This window comes from Herpailurus yagouaroundi, unplaced genomic scaffold, assembly GCF_014898765.1.
Source record: "Herpailurus yagouaroundi ecotype Mexico unplaced genomic scaffold, PumYag 355, whole genome shotgun sequence".
Classification (NCBI taxonomy): domain Eukaryota; kingdom Metazoa; phylum Chordata; class Mammalia; order Carnivora; family Felidae; genus Herpailurus; species Herpailurus yagouaroundi.
This window is the reverse complement of record NW_024412572.1, coordinates 9,014,201-9,028,315: the sequence shown is the minus strand read 5'-3', so window position 1 is coordinate 9,028,315 and position 14,115 is coordinate 9,014,201. Positions and strand designations below refer to the sequence as shown.

At 40.1% G+C, this 14,115-nt stretch overlaps 1 protein-coding gene across 1 annotated transcript in view; it reads left to right on the top strand.

Annotated features, from left to right (window-relative positions):
• The window catches only part of ATP6V1E1 (ATPase H+ transporting V1 subunit E1), a 32,420-nt gene continuing 18,305 nt past the window's right edge, over window positions 1-14,115 (top strand). The window contains exons 1-4 of the mRNA XM_040462926.1: window positions 1-159; window positions 5,932-5,997; window positions 7,845-7,954; window positions 8,326-8,392. Coding sequence (XP_040318860.1) covers window positions 127-159; window positions 5,932-5,997; window positions 7,845-7,954; window positions 8,326-8,392 — 276 coding nt within the window. The 5' untranslated portion in view covers window positions 1-126. The remainder of the gene's footprint in view (window positions 160-5,931; window positions 5,998-7,844; window positions 7,955-8,325; window positions 8,393-14,115) is intronic.

The window sequence follows — 14,115 nt, the reverse complement described above, 5'->3', positions numbered from 1 at the left end:
CGGAAGCTGGAGTTATAAAGCAAAGGAAGCCGAAACCTGCGCCAGGTTTTCTTTTCCACTTCCTTTTACCTCCCTGTTCTAATCGCGTCCCAGCCAGTGTCCCTCCGGCCTAGTACCACTTTCGCTATGGCTCTCAGCGATGCTGACGTGCAAAAGCAGGTGAGGGCCTGCGGTTGGGTCTGGCGTAGTCGCAGCGTCGATCCCGGGGTGACGGGCTGGAACCCGGCTCAGGGAGGACGCGGGCCTCGGGCAGCCCAGATGCCGAAGGAGGGGTCCCTTACCTCAAGTCCCCGGGGCTTAGTGGTCTGTCTGCGGGAGGGAGGTTTGACTCACAGCCTTATGTCTTCAGCTGGGGTTTCGCGTGCCGTCTCCTTGATGTGCTGCTGGCTTTTTGCCTCCCACCTCGGCATTCCCTATTTTACCAGGGTACTCGCTGTGGTTGTTAGAGCAGAGAATTGAAAACAAGGCTTGAAATGCAAATTGAATGCAAGGATTAAAAACCTCTTTTTCGTTTGATTTTTAACCCTGGGAGAAGGGTTCACAGTAGGATAAAGTGCTGATGGGAGACCGCTGCTTCCAATGTTGTTTTGAGGTCATTTTATGAACTGTTTATCTTCATCTTGGAAGAATCCCCTCTATCATAATGAATTGTAATGGTTGCTCTCTCAGTAAGTGTGTACGTTAATATTTTGTAAATATTTATTAATCATAATGCAGAATTCCTCTCTTAACATTTATGAATTCCAGCGCCAGTGTTTGGCATAAAGTAAGTAAGTCCAGGTCAGTGGAAAAAAATGATGGAAGTCGTGAACCTACATTATTTTTGCAAGTGTATAAACAGTCCTGGGAAACTTTAGGGGTTTTTTGTTTTTGTGTTTTTAAGGTGTCATACCTTCGAGTTTGTAGGCATTGAGAAAGTTATAATTTGAAAGTCTCCCAGGATAATATATTGGCATTGATAGGCCTGTAAGTAACAGGAAAAAGTGGTTTCCATTTGCCCGCCCTGCATAGATACTTTGCAACCAGGGTCCTTGAATTTAGTAGTCATATTGCCAAAAGGTTTTTCAGAGAAAGAAGCTTAAGCCTGCAATTTAATCTTTAGGTAATTTAGAGAACTAAGTCCATTTCTTTTTGAAGTACTAGGAAAATTCTCTGACTAAAGCTCACTCACTGCCTTATGAATCTTAAGTGACCAATAAAATTTTTTTTCCTTTTCCTAGGAAATGACTCTGCATTTTAATCTAGTATGCACTAAGAATGGAGTGTTTCTTCATCAGTGGTCTTATGATAATCATAAAGGGGAAATCGTGTAACAAAAATAGTGTCTATGGAGACGATTAAGAAATCTTAACAATATTCTTACAAAACAATGGGGTTTTTAACATATAAACTGCTATTTCTGATTTTTACTATAGGAGAAACTTGGTGCAGTGGAAAAGTACTGTGCCTTCCATACCTTCTAGTAGTCACAATTACAGTGCTGATTCTCTTCTTCCACTTGTTCCTTCATCTTTTTCCTACCCTACTTATTGAAGAATAAGGCTTCCCCAGGAAAAATATATTATAAAGATAAAGTGGTATATTTCCTTAGACTGAAACTATTTGTTTTTTCTGTAAAATTGAAAGATGAAGAAATTTGTTCTCTGCCTCTCAACACTCTAAGCTCCATAAGGGCAGTGTATTTTGTTCCCTGTATTTGCAGCAGTGAATAGGCCAGGCACCAAGCATGTAGTAAGTGTTTATAAATAGAGGATTCCCTGATGTCTTCCCTATTGTATTAAAATATTTATGTAGGGGTGCCTGGGTGGCTTAGGTGGTTGGGCATCCGACTTTGGCTCAGGTCATGATCTCACGGTTTGTGAGTTCGAGCCTGGCATGGGACTCTGTGCTGACAACTGGGAGCCTGGAGCCTGCTTCAAATTCTGTGTCTCCTTCTGTCTCTGCCCCTCCCCTGCTCTTACTCTGTCTCTCTATATCTCAAAAATAAACAAATCTAAAAAAAAAAAAATTTATATATATTTGTTTTTATGTAGGGAGTATGGTTATTTCATTAAATTTTTGAAGGAATCTGACTTCAAAAAACTTAAAACCTAGTAGGGTTAGCAGGAAGAAGAAAAGTATTTTCTAAAGTCCAGATTTTTCTGCCTTAGGGGCGGAGTTAAATGTCCTGAAGGGTTTCACTATTTCTCTTGTTGGAACTCCTGAAGACAGAATATGATCATGTTGGCTGTAAACAGGTTCTCTGACCTGGGTTAAAATGAGTGTGTTTTGCTCTAGGCTGTGCTGATCTAGTCAAATCTGGTAGCAGAGGGTCCACCATGAGTGATAAAGGCTGATAATGCAGGTTTGAATCAGAGTTCACCTCTACAGGCCCATGCCTTGTGGCATTTATAAACACCTGTTTTGATTACTGTATTTAAACTAACTACTTTAAAATTCCAAACTGAGTTCAGTAAGGCTTCAAACTGAACGTGTGGAGATAAGATTCCTTACCGTGAACACACACACAAATCTGTGGGGGTTAATGCTTTTAGCAAGGTCACAGTTTTTCTATACAATGTACCTCTGGATTAGGTACTACAAATATTTCAAGGCCTGAGACTTCATAAGTATTGTATTACCTATGAAACAGGCTCTGATTATCATACTTATTTTGGTTCCTCAAGCATAGGGTAGCTGCTAAGAATTTTGATAAAAAGGAAATCTTACCTTTTAAAACCATACTGTGTGTTTTCTTTAAGACTTTGATGGCATGAGCTTGTATTATTAATGCACTTTATATTATATTATTTTTTTTATTTAAAAAAAATTTTTTTTTTAAATTTTTTTTAACGTTTTTATTTATTTTGGGGACAGAGAGAGACAGAGCATGAACGAGGGAGGGGCAGAGAGAGAGGGAGACACAGAATCAGAAACAGGCTCCAGGCTCTGAGCCATCAGCCCAGAGCCCGACGCGGGGCTGGAACTCCCGGACCGCGAGATCGTGACCTGGCTGAAGTCGGACGCTTAACCGACTGCGCCACCCAGGCGCCCCCCAAAAAAAAAAAAACATTTTTTTTAACGTTTATTTATTTTTGAGACAGAGAGAGAGACAGAGCATGAAGGGGGGAGGGTCAGAGAGAGAGAGGGAGACACAGAATATGAAACAGGCTCCAGGCTCTGAGCTGTCAGCACAGAGCCCGATGCGGGGCTTGAACTCACGAACCGCGAGATCATGACATGAGCCGAAGTCGGACGCTTAACCGACTGAGCCACCCAGGCGCCCCTATTAATACACTTTTTAAAAAATATATAAAACAAACTTACTCAGCCATTTTTAAGTGTATAGTTCAGTAGTGTTAAGTATGTTCACCTTATTATAAAACAAATCTTGGCTCACTTTTGTACATCTGTGTGTACCTTAATTTTATGATATCTTTGTGGTATATGGAGAAGCTGGGAATTGTTTCCAGATTGTTAAACTCTAAAATGTACTGGGGGGGGGGGTGGCGCATAAGTGGCTCAGTTGGTTAAGCATCCAACTAAGCATGATCTCATGATTCGAGCCCTGCATCAGGCTCTGCGCTGACAGCTCAGGCTGCTTCGAGTTCTGTCTCTCTGTCTCTCTCTGTCTCTGTCTCTCTCTCTCTCTGCCCCTCCCCCACTCACACTGTCTCTCCCTCTCAAAGATAAATAAACATTTAAAAAAATATAGGGGCGCCTGTGTGGCTCAGTCGGTTAAGCATCCGACTTCAGCTCAGGTCATGATCTCATGGTTCGTGAGTTCGAGCCCCGCGTTGGGCTCTGTGCTGACAGCTCAGAGCCTGGAGCCTGCTGCAGATTCTGTGTCTCCCTCTCTGCTCCTCCCCCGTTTATGCTCTGTCTCTCTCCTTCAAAAATAAATAAAAACATTAAAAAAATTTTTTTTAAGTAAAAAAATATATTTATATAAAAATAAAAAGTACTTGGGATATCTCAACAGGCTTAAAATACCCAGCAGGTTCTCATTCATTCACAAATGTTTATTGATTACCCACTGTAGTGGCAGTTGTTCCCTTCTAGAGTTATGATGATATAAAAGACAAGATCTCAGTACTCATGGAGCTTACCTTAGATGGGAGAATTAATAAGCACAATGAATTAACCTAGAGCTTATTGATGTTTTTAAAATCAGCTTTTTTTTTATTCATCATTTCTTTCATATAGAGCCCCTATGAAATGAAACTACTAGTGAGTTTGGTGAGCTGTGTTACTTGTATATTCACTTGGGTGTATTTTACATCTTCACTGGAGACAATACTTCATTTATGAGTCTAATTGGATCAGTCACCCCAAGCCCCATTCAGAAGACTTCAGTGGACTTTATTCTCTGTAGCCAGAGCTCTAAAGCCCTTTAACAAGGATCTCACCTTATAGTTTAGTTGTGGATAGGGACAAGTAAGCAAGGAATTATGAATATGTATTTAGGTAGAGGAAGTGTGGAGTGCCCTAGATGCATGTAGGTGAGAAATTCAGAAAAGATTTTCCAAAGGCAGTTAAGCAAGCTGAATCCCAAGAAGTTAGCTAGATGAAGCAGGAGGAAGAGTATTCCAAGTGGAAGGAACAACATATTTGAAATCTCGGAAATGAGGGAGAGAGTGGTGAACTCAAGGAACAGAAAAACTGAAATAAGTTTAGTAGGATAGGAACCAAGAGTCTGAAGAGTGGTGAGTGGTGAAAGTTATTTTTCATATAAGGCTGGCAAGGTAAGCATTGACCAGATCATGTACCTTCTAAAATCTTTGAGCTTGATCATAAAGCAAGTTGGGGTGTGGGGGAATGTGATATGTGATGAGACCAACATTTTTTAAAGGATCTTTCTGGTTGCAGTGTAGAGTTGATGAAAGAGGAAACAGGGCTGGAGGCCAGTAGACAGATTTGGAAGCTGTGGTAATAATTCAGCTGAGAGATGGTGATAGCAAAGACTAGGATAGTGGCTAAGAAGATAGAGAGATGTGGACAAATAAAAGAACCATTGGAAGAGAGAATTGATTGGACTTGGTGGTTGATTGGATGTGAGGACTGAGGTACAAGGAAGAGTCAAAGTTGAATGTTGTACTAATCCTCCAGATAGAGATCAAAGTTGGGGGCAGGGAGTGGTTAACAGTTCATTAGTGAGTGTTTTGGATTTAGGTTGCTGTGAGTAGGATATCTAAAAAAGAGCAGTCTAGGAGGCAGAGGCACTGAAGGAGAACAAGGAAGTCAAAAGGAAGAGATTGTTTAAGAAGGGAGGATTGGTTAACATAACAAGAGATGCTGAAATGTCAATTAAGGTAAGGCCAAGATTTAAGGACTAGGAGATTATTGTCATTTTATGAGAGTAATTTCAGTGGACTGAAGGGGTAGAAGTGAATTAAAGTATGTTGAGAGTAGAAGGTAAGAAAGTTGAAAAAGTATGGGGCACCTGGCTGGCTCAGTCAGTAGAGCATGTGACTCTTGATCTCAGTGTTATAAGTTCAAGTTCCATGTTGGGTATAGAGATTACTTAAAAATAAAAAATAAAAAAATCTTAAAAATAAAATCTTTTTTAAAAAGTTGAAAAAGTAAATCTAAATAGGTCTTTGATCCATTTTATTAGAAATGGAAAAGAGAAAAAGAGGGTCCTGGCCAAAAGGGGTATGAAGTAGAGGAGGGTATATATTTAGTCCATCCTCCCCCATAAACTCTAAGTTCTTTGAGAATAGGATAATGTTCTGTGATATTGAATATTGCATCTGGTCCATTTGCTAGAGCAAATTCCAGATTATAAGATATCTGAGACCAGAAATTATCTCATTTATCCTTGTATACAATGCCTGGCACATAATATGCATTCAATAATGATTGATTGTTGAATGAATCAGAAAAGATAGGTACATTTTCTTTTCTTGTTATACTCAAAAATAAAATAATCTTTTCATTTTTTTCTTACAGATTAAGCATATGATGGCTTTTATTGAACAGGAAGCCAATGAGAAAGCAGAAGAAATAGATGCAAAGGTGAGATTTCCTTTTCTAGGTTTAAGAAATTATCAAAATTTCGTATTGTTTTTGCTTTGGTAAGGAGTAATTTTACTAGTTGTTTAACAACACATCACATAGGACTGCTAAGAATATCTTTTCTCTTTTTTAAATATTTTTTTAATGTTTATTTTTGAGAGAGAGAGAACATGAGCGGGGAAGAGGCAGAGAGAGAGGGGGACAGAGGATCCGAAGCAGGCTCTGTGTTGACAGCAGAGCCCGATGCCGTGATTCGAGACTCAATGTGAGGCTTGAACTCAGGAACCATGAGATCATGATTTGAGCCAAAGTTGGACACTTAACCAACTGAGCCACCCAGGCACTCCAAATAGCTCTTATCTTTAATATTAAAAAATAAACTTTCCTTTCTAAACATCCTGATTGTCAATAAGTGTCCTGAAATTTTATGGTAGGGAGTAGAAAAGTAATGGGTTAATTTTCTCATGGAATCTGGAATCTAGACATTTAGCATCTATGGGTAATTATGATAGCTGGTTAAGGAGGGTGTAGTATTGGGGCGCCTGGGTGGCTCAGTTGACTGAGGGTCTGACTTCGGCTCAGGTCATGATCTCACAGTTCATGGGTTTGAGCCCCATGTTGGGCTCTGTGCTGATAGCTGAGAGCCTGGAGCCTGCTTCAGATTCTGTGTCTCCCTCTCTCTGCCCCTCCCCTGCTCACACTCTCTCTCTTTCTCTCAAAAATAAATAAACATTAAAAAAAATTTTTTTTAAAGAGGTGTAGTATTTTTATGTTGTTATTTTGCTTTTTCATTAATTTGTGCTTGTTTTTTTCTTTTTAAGTTTTTTAAAAGTTCATTTATTTAGAGAGAGCACGTGGGAGGGGTGGAGAAATAGGGAGGAAGAGAGAATCCTAAACAGGGTCCACACTGTCTACACAGAGCCCAATGTGGGTCTCAAACTCAATGAACTGTGAGATAATAACCTGAGCTGAAACCAAGAGTTGGCCACTTAACTGACTGAGGCACCCCTAATTTATAATTTTAAAACGACTGTTAGATTCATCTTATTTTTCTGATCAATGGAGGCAAGAATGCTGTTATAATTCTTTTATTTTTATAAGGGAGGACTAAAACTGAGATTACTTGACCAGATTCTTTAGGCAGTAACCCAGATCTTCTAAACTCCAAATTCTGTGTTCTTTTCATTAGCCCCCTAGTAAGCAAATGGATTAAATTTCGAATACATAATGATTTTTTTTATGTTTATTATTTTTGAGAGAGAGTGAGTGTGAGTTGGGGAGGTTCAGAGAGAGGCTGGGGTACAGAGGATGTTAAGTGGGCTCCACACAGATGGCAGAGAGCCTGATGCGGGGCTCAAACCCATGAACCACAAAATCATGACCTGAGCGGAAGTCAGATGCTCAGCCAAGGCGCCCCAATGATTTTTTTCACATACAGAACCTTCTATCAATATATCCTTTATGACTTTGTGGGTAGGTACTATTATCCTTTTTCTTTTTCTTTTTTTTTAATTTTTAGTTTAAGTAGGCTCTACACCCAACATGGGGCTTGAACTTAGGACCCTTAGATCAAGAGTGACATGCTCTACCAACTGATCCAGCCAGGCACCACTGGGTATGATTATTTTTGATCAGGTTTTTAGTTTTCTGGTTCATCATTTATGATGAAAATCAATGGTTATCTCTTTTAAGTAAATTAGAAATAATTTTTGAAGACAAGTCATAATAAACTTCCTATGTTTGATATGGAAAACGATAATTATAAGCAAGTACCTCTGGTTACCAGCTGCTTAAAATAAAACTCCAGATCTGCTGTAATGAATTAATAATAATTAATTCCTTGGTAGGCAGAGGAAGAGTTCAACATTGAGAAAGGTCGTCTTGTGCAAACCCAAAGACTGAAGATTATGGAATACTATGAGAAGAAAGAAAAGCAGATTGAGCAGCAGAAGAAAATGTAAGTAGATCCTGGTCACAATATTAGCCAAGGAAGCTTTGAAAAGTCAGTGGGACAAAAGACAGAGCATATGCTTTGGAGTCAGAGAGGTATGGATTCAAGTCTTAACTGGACCAACTTACACTTTTCTCACCTTGGGCAAGTTGCTTAATTATTTTCCTTTGTGAAAATGGAAGCTTCACAGGATTATTGAAAAAAAAGTTGGAATAACTGATATAAAAGTGCTTCTTTATCTTTGAAAATAAGTTTATAGAAGCCACTCGAGTATATGCAAAGAGGAGTATTTGTGCGTATGTAGGAAGCTGTATATTTTTTCTACAGTTTCTATATTTTTATGCTGTACTGCTACTATTTTTCCATATCTTTTGCAGTCAGATGTCTAATTTGATGAATCAAGCAAGGCTCAAAGTCCTCAGAGCGAGAGATGACCTTATTACAGTGAGTAATTAGCCCCTATTATAAAATTGTAAAGTGTTTATTTACCTATTATAGAGAATGCACTAGTTAGCATTAGCTAATTAAGGAGGTGAATGGTTTTTAGAAAACTTTTGGTCAGCAAATCATTATACTAGGTGTTGTAGTAAATACAAAGTGAATAAGATCTTGCCATGTCTTCAAAGACCCTCTGATCTCACAGAGCGTATAGACTCTTTTGGTTATACAGCACATTATGGGTGGACCATACAGTATGTGAGGGTGATAGGGACGAATAAAATTAGTAAAATTATGGTCAAGAGTGCAAGGCTAAAAGAGCTTCACCTATTTTCAGTAGAAGCTATTGAAGTTTTTATTTTATTTTATGAGAATTATAAATAGGGTTCATGGTATGAGTATGTAGGCTAAATTTAAGAGGGAAGAGGTTAGGAGCACCTGGGTGGCTCAGTCAGTTAAGCATTTGACTTCAGGTGAGGTCATGATCTCACAGTCCATGAGTTTGAGCCCTGTGTTGGGCTGTGTGCTGACAGCTCGGAGCCTGGAGCCTGCTTCTGATTCTGGGTCTCCCTCTCTCTTTGCCCCTCCTCCACTCACACTCTGTCTCAAAAATGAATAAAATTTTTTTTTTTTTTTTTTTTTTAAACAAGCCTCTTCTACGGTTATTTTTATTTTTGGGACAGAGAGAGACAGAGCATGAACAGGGGAGGGGCAGAGAGAGAGGGAGACACAGAATTGGAAACAGGCTCCAGGCTCCAAGCCATCAGCCCAGAGCCCGATGCGGGGCTCGAACTCACGGACCGCGAGATCGTGACCTGGCTGAAGTCGGACGCTTAACCGACTGCGCCACCCAGGCGCCCCAAAAAATGAATAAATATTAAAAAAAAAAAATAAGAGGGAAGAGGTTAGACACAAGATAGCCATTTGGGAAGTATTGTCATCTGAGGAAGAAGGCAGAAACCTACTGAAACATACATTTAGTTGAGAAAGTTTAAAGGTATTTGAATTAGGGACTCTTGACTGGCTCAGTCATGAGAGCATGTGAGTCTTGATCTCGGGGTTGTGAGTTTGAGCCTCACATTGTGTGTAGTGTTTACTGAAAAAAAAATATTCATATAAATTATATTTCAGGAACCAACAAGGATGCCTGCTGTTTCCACTGTTCTTCATTGTGGTGGAGGCCTTAGATTCCTTTAAGGTGGAGAAATAGGAATTATACACAAATTAAGAAGGAATAATTTTTTTTGCAGATATGATTGCCTATACAAAAAATATAACATCTGAAAAACTGTAAGAACTAGTGATTAGTTCAAAGTGGTGACTGGCTATAAAGAGAGTATAAAAAATGAATAGTTTTTCTATATACCAACAATAACCAATTAGCAAGTAAAATAAAAAGTAGATTCCTTTGTAGTGGTTACAAAAACTACGGATAAATGGTTACAAAAACTATGGGTAAATGCTAGTGAATAAGCCAGCATTCATATGAAAAAGCTATAAAACTAAAAATATAAAATTTGAATAAATGGCAAACATACCTTTCTTTGGTTTGTTTGTTTGAGAGAGTGTGTCTGTTCATGCAAGCAGGGGAGCAGAAGGAGAGGGAGAATCCCAAGCAGACTCCAGGCCCATCACGGAGCCTGATGTGGGGGTTCAATCTCATGATCCTGAGATCATGACCTGTGCTGAAATCAAGAGTTGGATGCCTAAGTGACTGAGCCACCCAGGTGCCCTAAAAATATACCACTTTCTTAGAAGATTAAAGAAACACAAACGAATATAAGTGTGTCAGTGTTGACACATTTTGCAGGAAGACTTTCCAGACATTGACTACTGACTAACTCTTCTTCCAAGTTCAGTGCTAAATACTGAATTTCAGATGTGGTTAACTAGGAGAATGGTGATTGTGTTAATGAAATGGGAAGTTAGGAGGGCAAGCTCTTTTTTTTTTTTTTTAAGTTTATTTTTGAGAGAGAGCGAATGTGCACACACAAGTGGGGGAGGGGCAGAGAGGGAGAAAGAGACACAATCTGAAGTAGGCTCCAGGCTCTAGCTGTCAGTGCAGAAGCCAACCTGGGGCTCCAACTCACAAACTGTGAGATCCTGACCTGGGCCGAAGTTGGATGCTTAACCGACTGGGCCACCCGGGTGCTCCTGGAGGGCAAGGTCTTTTAAGAATAGCTAGCTTAAAACAAACAAACAAACAAACAAACAAAAAACAAAAAAACAAAACAAAAAAAAGAATAGCTAGCTTACTTTTGGACATACTTTAAGGGGCCAAGAAATCTCCAGTTGGATGTGTCTGTCAGGATGTTAAGTGAGGGGCTGAAGTTCAGGACAACAGAGATTGCTTATTAACATAACCTTCATAGCACTTCAAATGTGAATGCTTTTAAATTCTAGGAATATGGGAAAATAGGGAATGTGTTGCTAAATTATCTTGTTACATGGGAATGAATAGTTCATACTCTATAAAATATAAAAGGAGGACTAGACAGCTTTTTGTGGAAATGTTGACTGCAAAATGTTAACACCTGAGGGTAGTTGTTACCTAGTGTCTTCACTAAAATGTTGAGTTTCAGTAACCAGTGGTTGATTTTTTTCCACAGGATTCAGATTTCTTTAGCAACCAGAATTGATTGACCTAGTTTATACGCTTCTCTTAAAATAATAGTATGTGCTTAGGGAAGGTAGTTTGTTGTAAAAGAATTTGGGCTTACAAGTCTTTCAGCTTTGCCATATTAGTTTGAGTAAATTATTATTTCTGACCCTCAATTTCCTCTTTGGTATGTATTAATTATGGTGCTTGGTTCAGAGGGCTGGGTTTTTCTCTTTTTTATTTTAATTTTTTTTAAGGTTTGTTTATTTTTGAGAGAGTGAGAGAGAGAGAGAGACAGAGCATGAGTGGCCAAGGGACAGAGAGAGAGGGAGACACAGAATCCGAAGCAGGCTCCAGGCTTGAGCTGTCAGCACAGAGCTTGACATGGGGCTCGAACTCCCAAACTGTGAGATCATGACCTAAACCAAAGTCAGACACTTAACTGACTGAGCCACCCAGGTGCCTCTGGGTTTTTCTCTTTTTAAAAATAATTTTTAAACTGTTTAAAAGTAAAATTTATTTTGGGGTACCTGGCTGACTCGGTAGAGCATGCAACTCTTGATCTTGGGGTCATGAGTTCAAGCCCCAAGTTAGGTGTGGAGCCTACTTTTAAAAAATAAAGGGGCATATGGGTGGCTCAGTTGGTTCAGTGTCCAACTTTTGATAACGGCTCAGGTCGTGATCTCGTGGTTTGTGAGATCGAGCCCCATGTCAGGTTGTGCACTGACAGCATGGAGCCTGCTTGGGATTCTCTCTCTCCCTCTCTCTTTGCCCCTCCCCCACTTATTCTATCTCTCTCTTTTTTTTTTTTTTTTAATTTTTTTTTTCAACGTTTATTTATTTTTGGGACAGAGAGAGACAGAGCATGAACGGGGGAGGGGCAGAGAGAGGGAGACACAGAATCGGAAACAGGCTCCAGGCTCTGAGCCATCAGCCCAGAGCCTGAGGCGGGGCTCGAACTCCCGGACCGCGAGATCGTGACCTGGCTGAAGTCGGACGCTTAACCGACTGTGCCACCCAGGCGCCCTTCTATCTCTCTTAAAGTAAATAAACTTCAAAATTAAATAAAATATTTAAAACATCAAATTTATTTTTACGTAGTGTTACATGCACATTAAAAATTTAAAGAATTGGATACCAGGGTAGCTTGGTTGAGCATCTGACTTTTGGTTTTGGCTTGGGTAATGATCCCAGGGTTGTGGGATCGAGTCCTGAGTTGGGCTCTGTACTAAGTGTGGAGACTGGTTAAGATTCTCTCTCTCTCTCTCTCTCTCTCTCTCTCTCTCTCTCTCTCTGCCCTCCTCTGTCTTACACACGTACACTCTCTCTCTAAAATAAAAATTTAAAATTTAAGGAATCAAATCCATAAGGCTTATTCCAACAAATATCAGTCTCTTGGCCCAGTTGAAACACAGGGTTCTTAGGCTCTCATAAGGATCGAATGCAAGAATGCATTTAAATACTCTAGCTTAACACTTGGGATATAGTATTTGTTTAAGAAGTGTTACTTCGGGGCGCCTGGGTGGCGCAGTCGGTTGAGCGTCCGACTTCAGCCGGGTCACGATCTCGCAGTCCGTGAGTTCGAGCCCTGCGTCAGGCTCTGGGCTGATGGCTCGGAGCCTGGAGCCTGTTTCCGATTCTGTGTCTCCCTCTCTCTCTGCCCCTCCCCCGTTCATGCTCTGTCTCTCTCTGTCCCAAAAATAAATAAACGTTGGGAAAAAAAAAAAAAAAAAAAAGAAGTGTTATTTCACTTTCCCCACCCCATCTCCTCCTGTGGCGACCCTTCTCTTAATTGGTCTGGATAGTTGAAATATTCTCCCAGCTGTTTGGTGCCAGTGCTCAGAAAGCCCTGAACTATTTAAGTTGCTACATCTTTGATATATGCCTGGAGTCAAAAATGACAACTGTGTCAGCTACTGTGTAGATGCTGTTATTTGTATAGTCAAGAGTTTAGAGACCTGTAACTTAAAATATCTCAGTAACAGGCCTCAATATGAGTGCCAAGGGTTATAGCATGTATTGTTTTTTTAATTTAAAAAAATTGTACTTTTATTTTTATTTATTTAGTTTTTATTTTTAAGTGATTTTTAAAAATTCACTTATTTTTGAGAGGGTGCGAGTGAGCAAGGGGCAGAGAGGGAGGGTGAGAGAGAATTCCACTCAGACTCCGCACTATTCAAAGTGGGCCTGGAGCTCATCTGATGCAGAGCTTGAACTCCCTGAGATCATGACCTGAGCCAAAGTCGGCTGCTTAACCGCCTAAGCCATCCAGGCACCCCATTAATATCTAAAATTTAGATTAATCATTTATTATCAAATATTTGAATTCTTACCAGGTGCAAGCACGATTCTAATTACTAGAGATATAATAAAATTTAGCTCCTGCTTTTGTGGAATTTAATATCCTAGTATGCTATGTATGAGTTGTGGTTTTAAGTTGATTGTGTTTTTTTGTTTTTTGTTTTTTTTTGAGAGCTGGAGGGGCAGAGAGAAAGAATCCTGAGCAGGCTCCGCACTATCACTGCAGAGCCCATCATGGGGCTCGGACTCACAAACCTTGAGATCATGACCTGAGCAAAAATCAAGAGTCTGATGCTTAAACAACTGAACCACCCAGGCACCCCCAAAATTTTATTTTTGTTTTTATTTTATTTTATTAAAAAAAATTTTTTTTTAATGTTTATTTATTTTTGAGACAGAGACAGAGTGCAAGTCGGGGAGGGGCAGAGAGAGAGGGAGACACAGAATCTGAAACAGGCTCCAGGCTCTGAGCTGTCAGCACAGAGCCCGATGCGGGGCTCGAACCCACAGACCGAGATCATGACCTGAGCCGAAGTCGGACGCTCAACCTACTGAGCCACCCAGGTGCCCCCAAAATTTTATTTTTTTTTTTTATTTTTTTATTTAAAAAAATTTTTTTTTTTCAACGTTTATTCATTTTTGGGACAGAGAGAGACAGAGCATGAACGGGCGAGGGGCAGAGAGAGAGGGAGACACAGAATCGGAAACAGGCTCCAGGCTCTGAGCCATCAGCCCAGAGTCTGACGCGGGGCTCGAACTCACGGACCATGAGATCGTGACCTGGTTGAAGTCGGACGCTTAACCGACTGCGCCACCCAGGCGCCCCCCC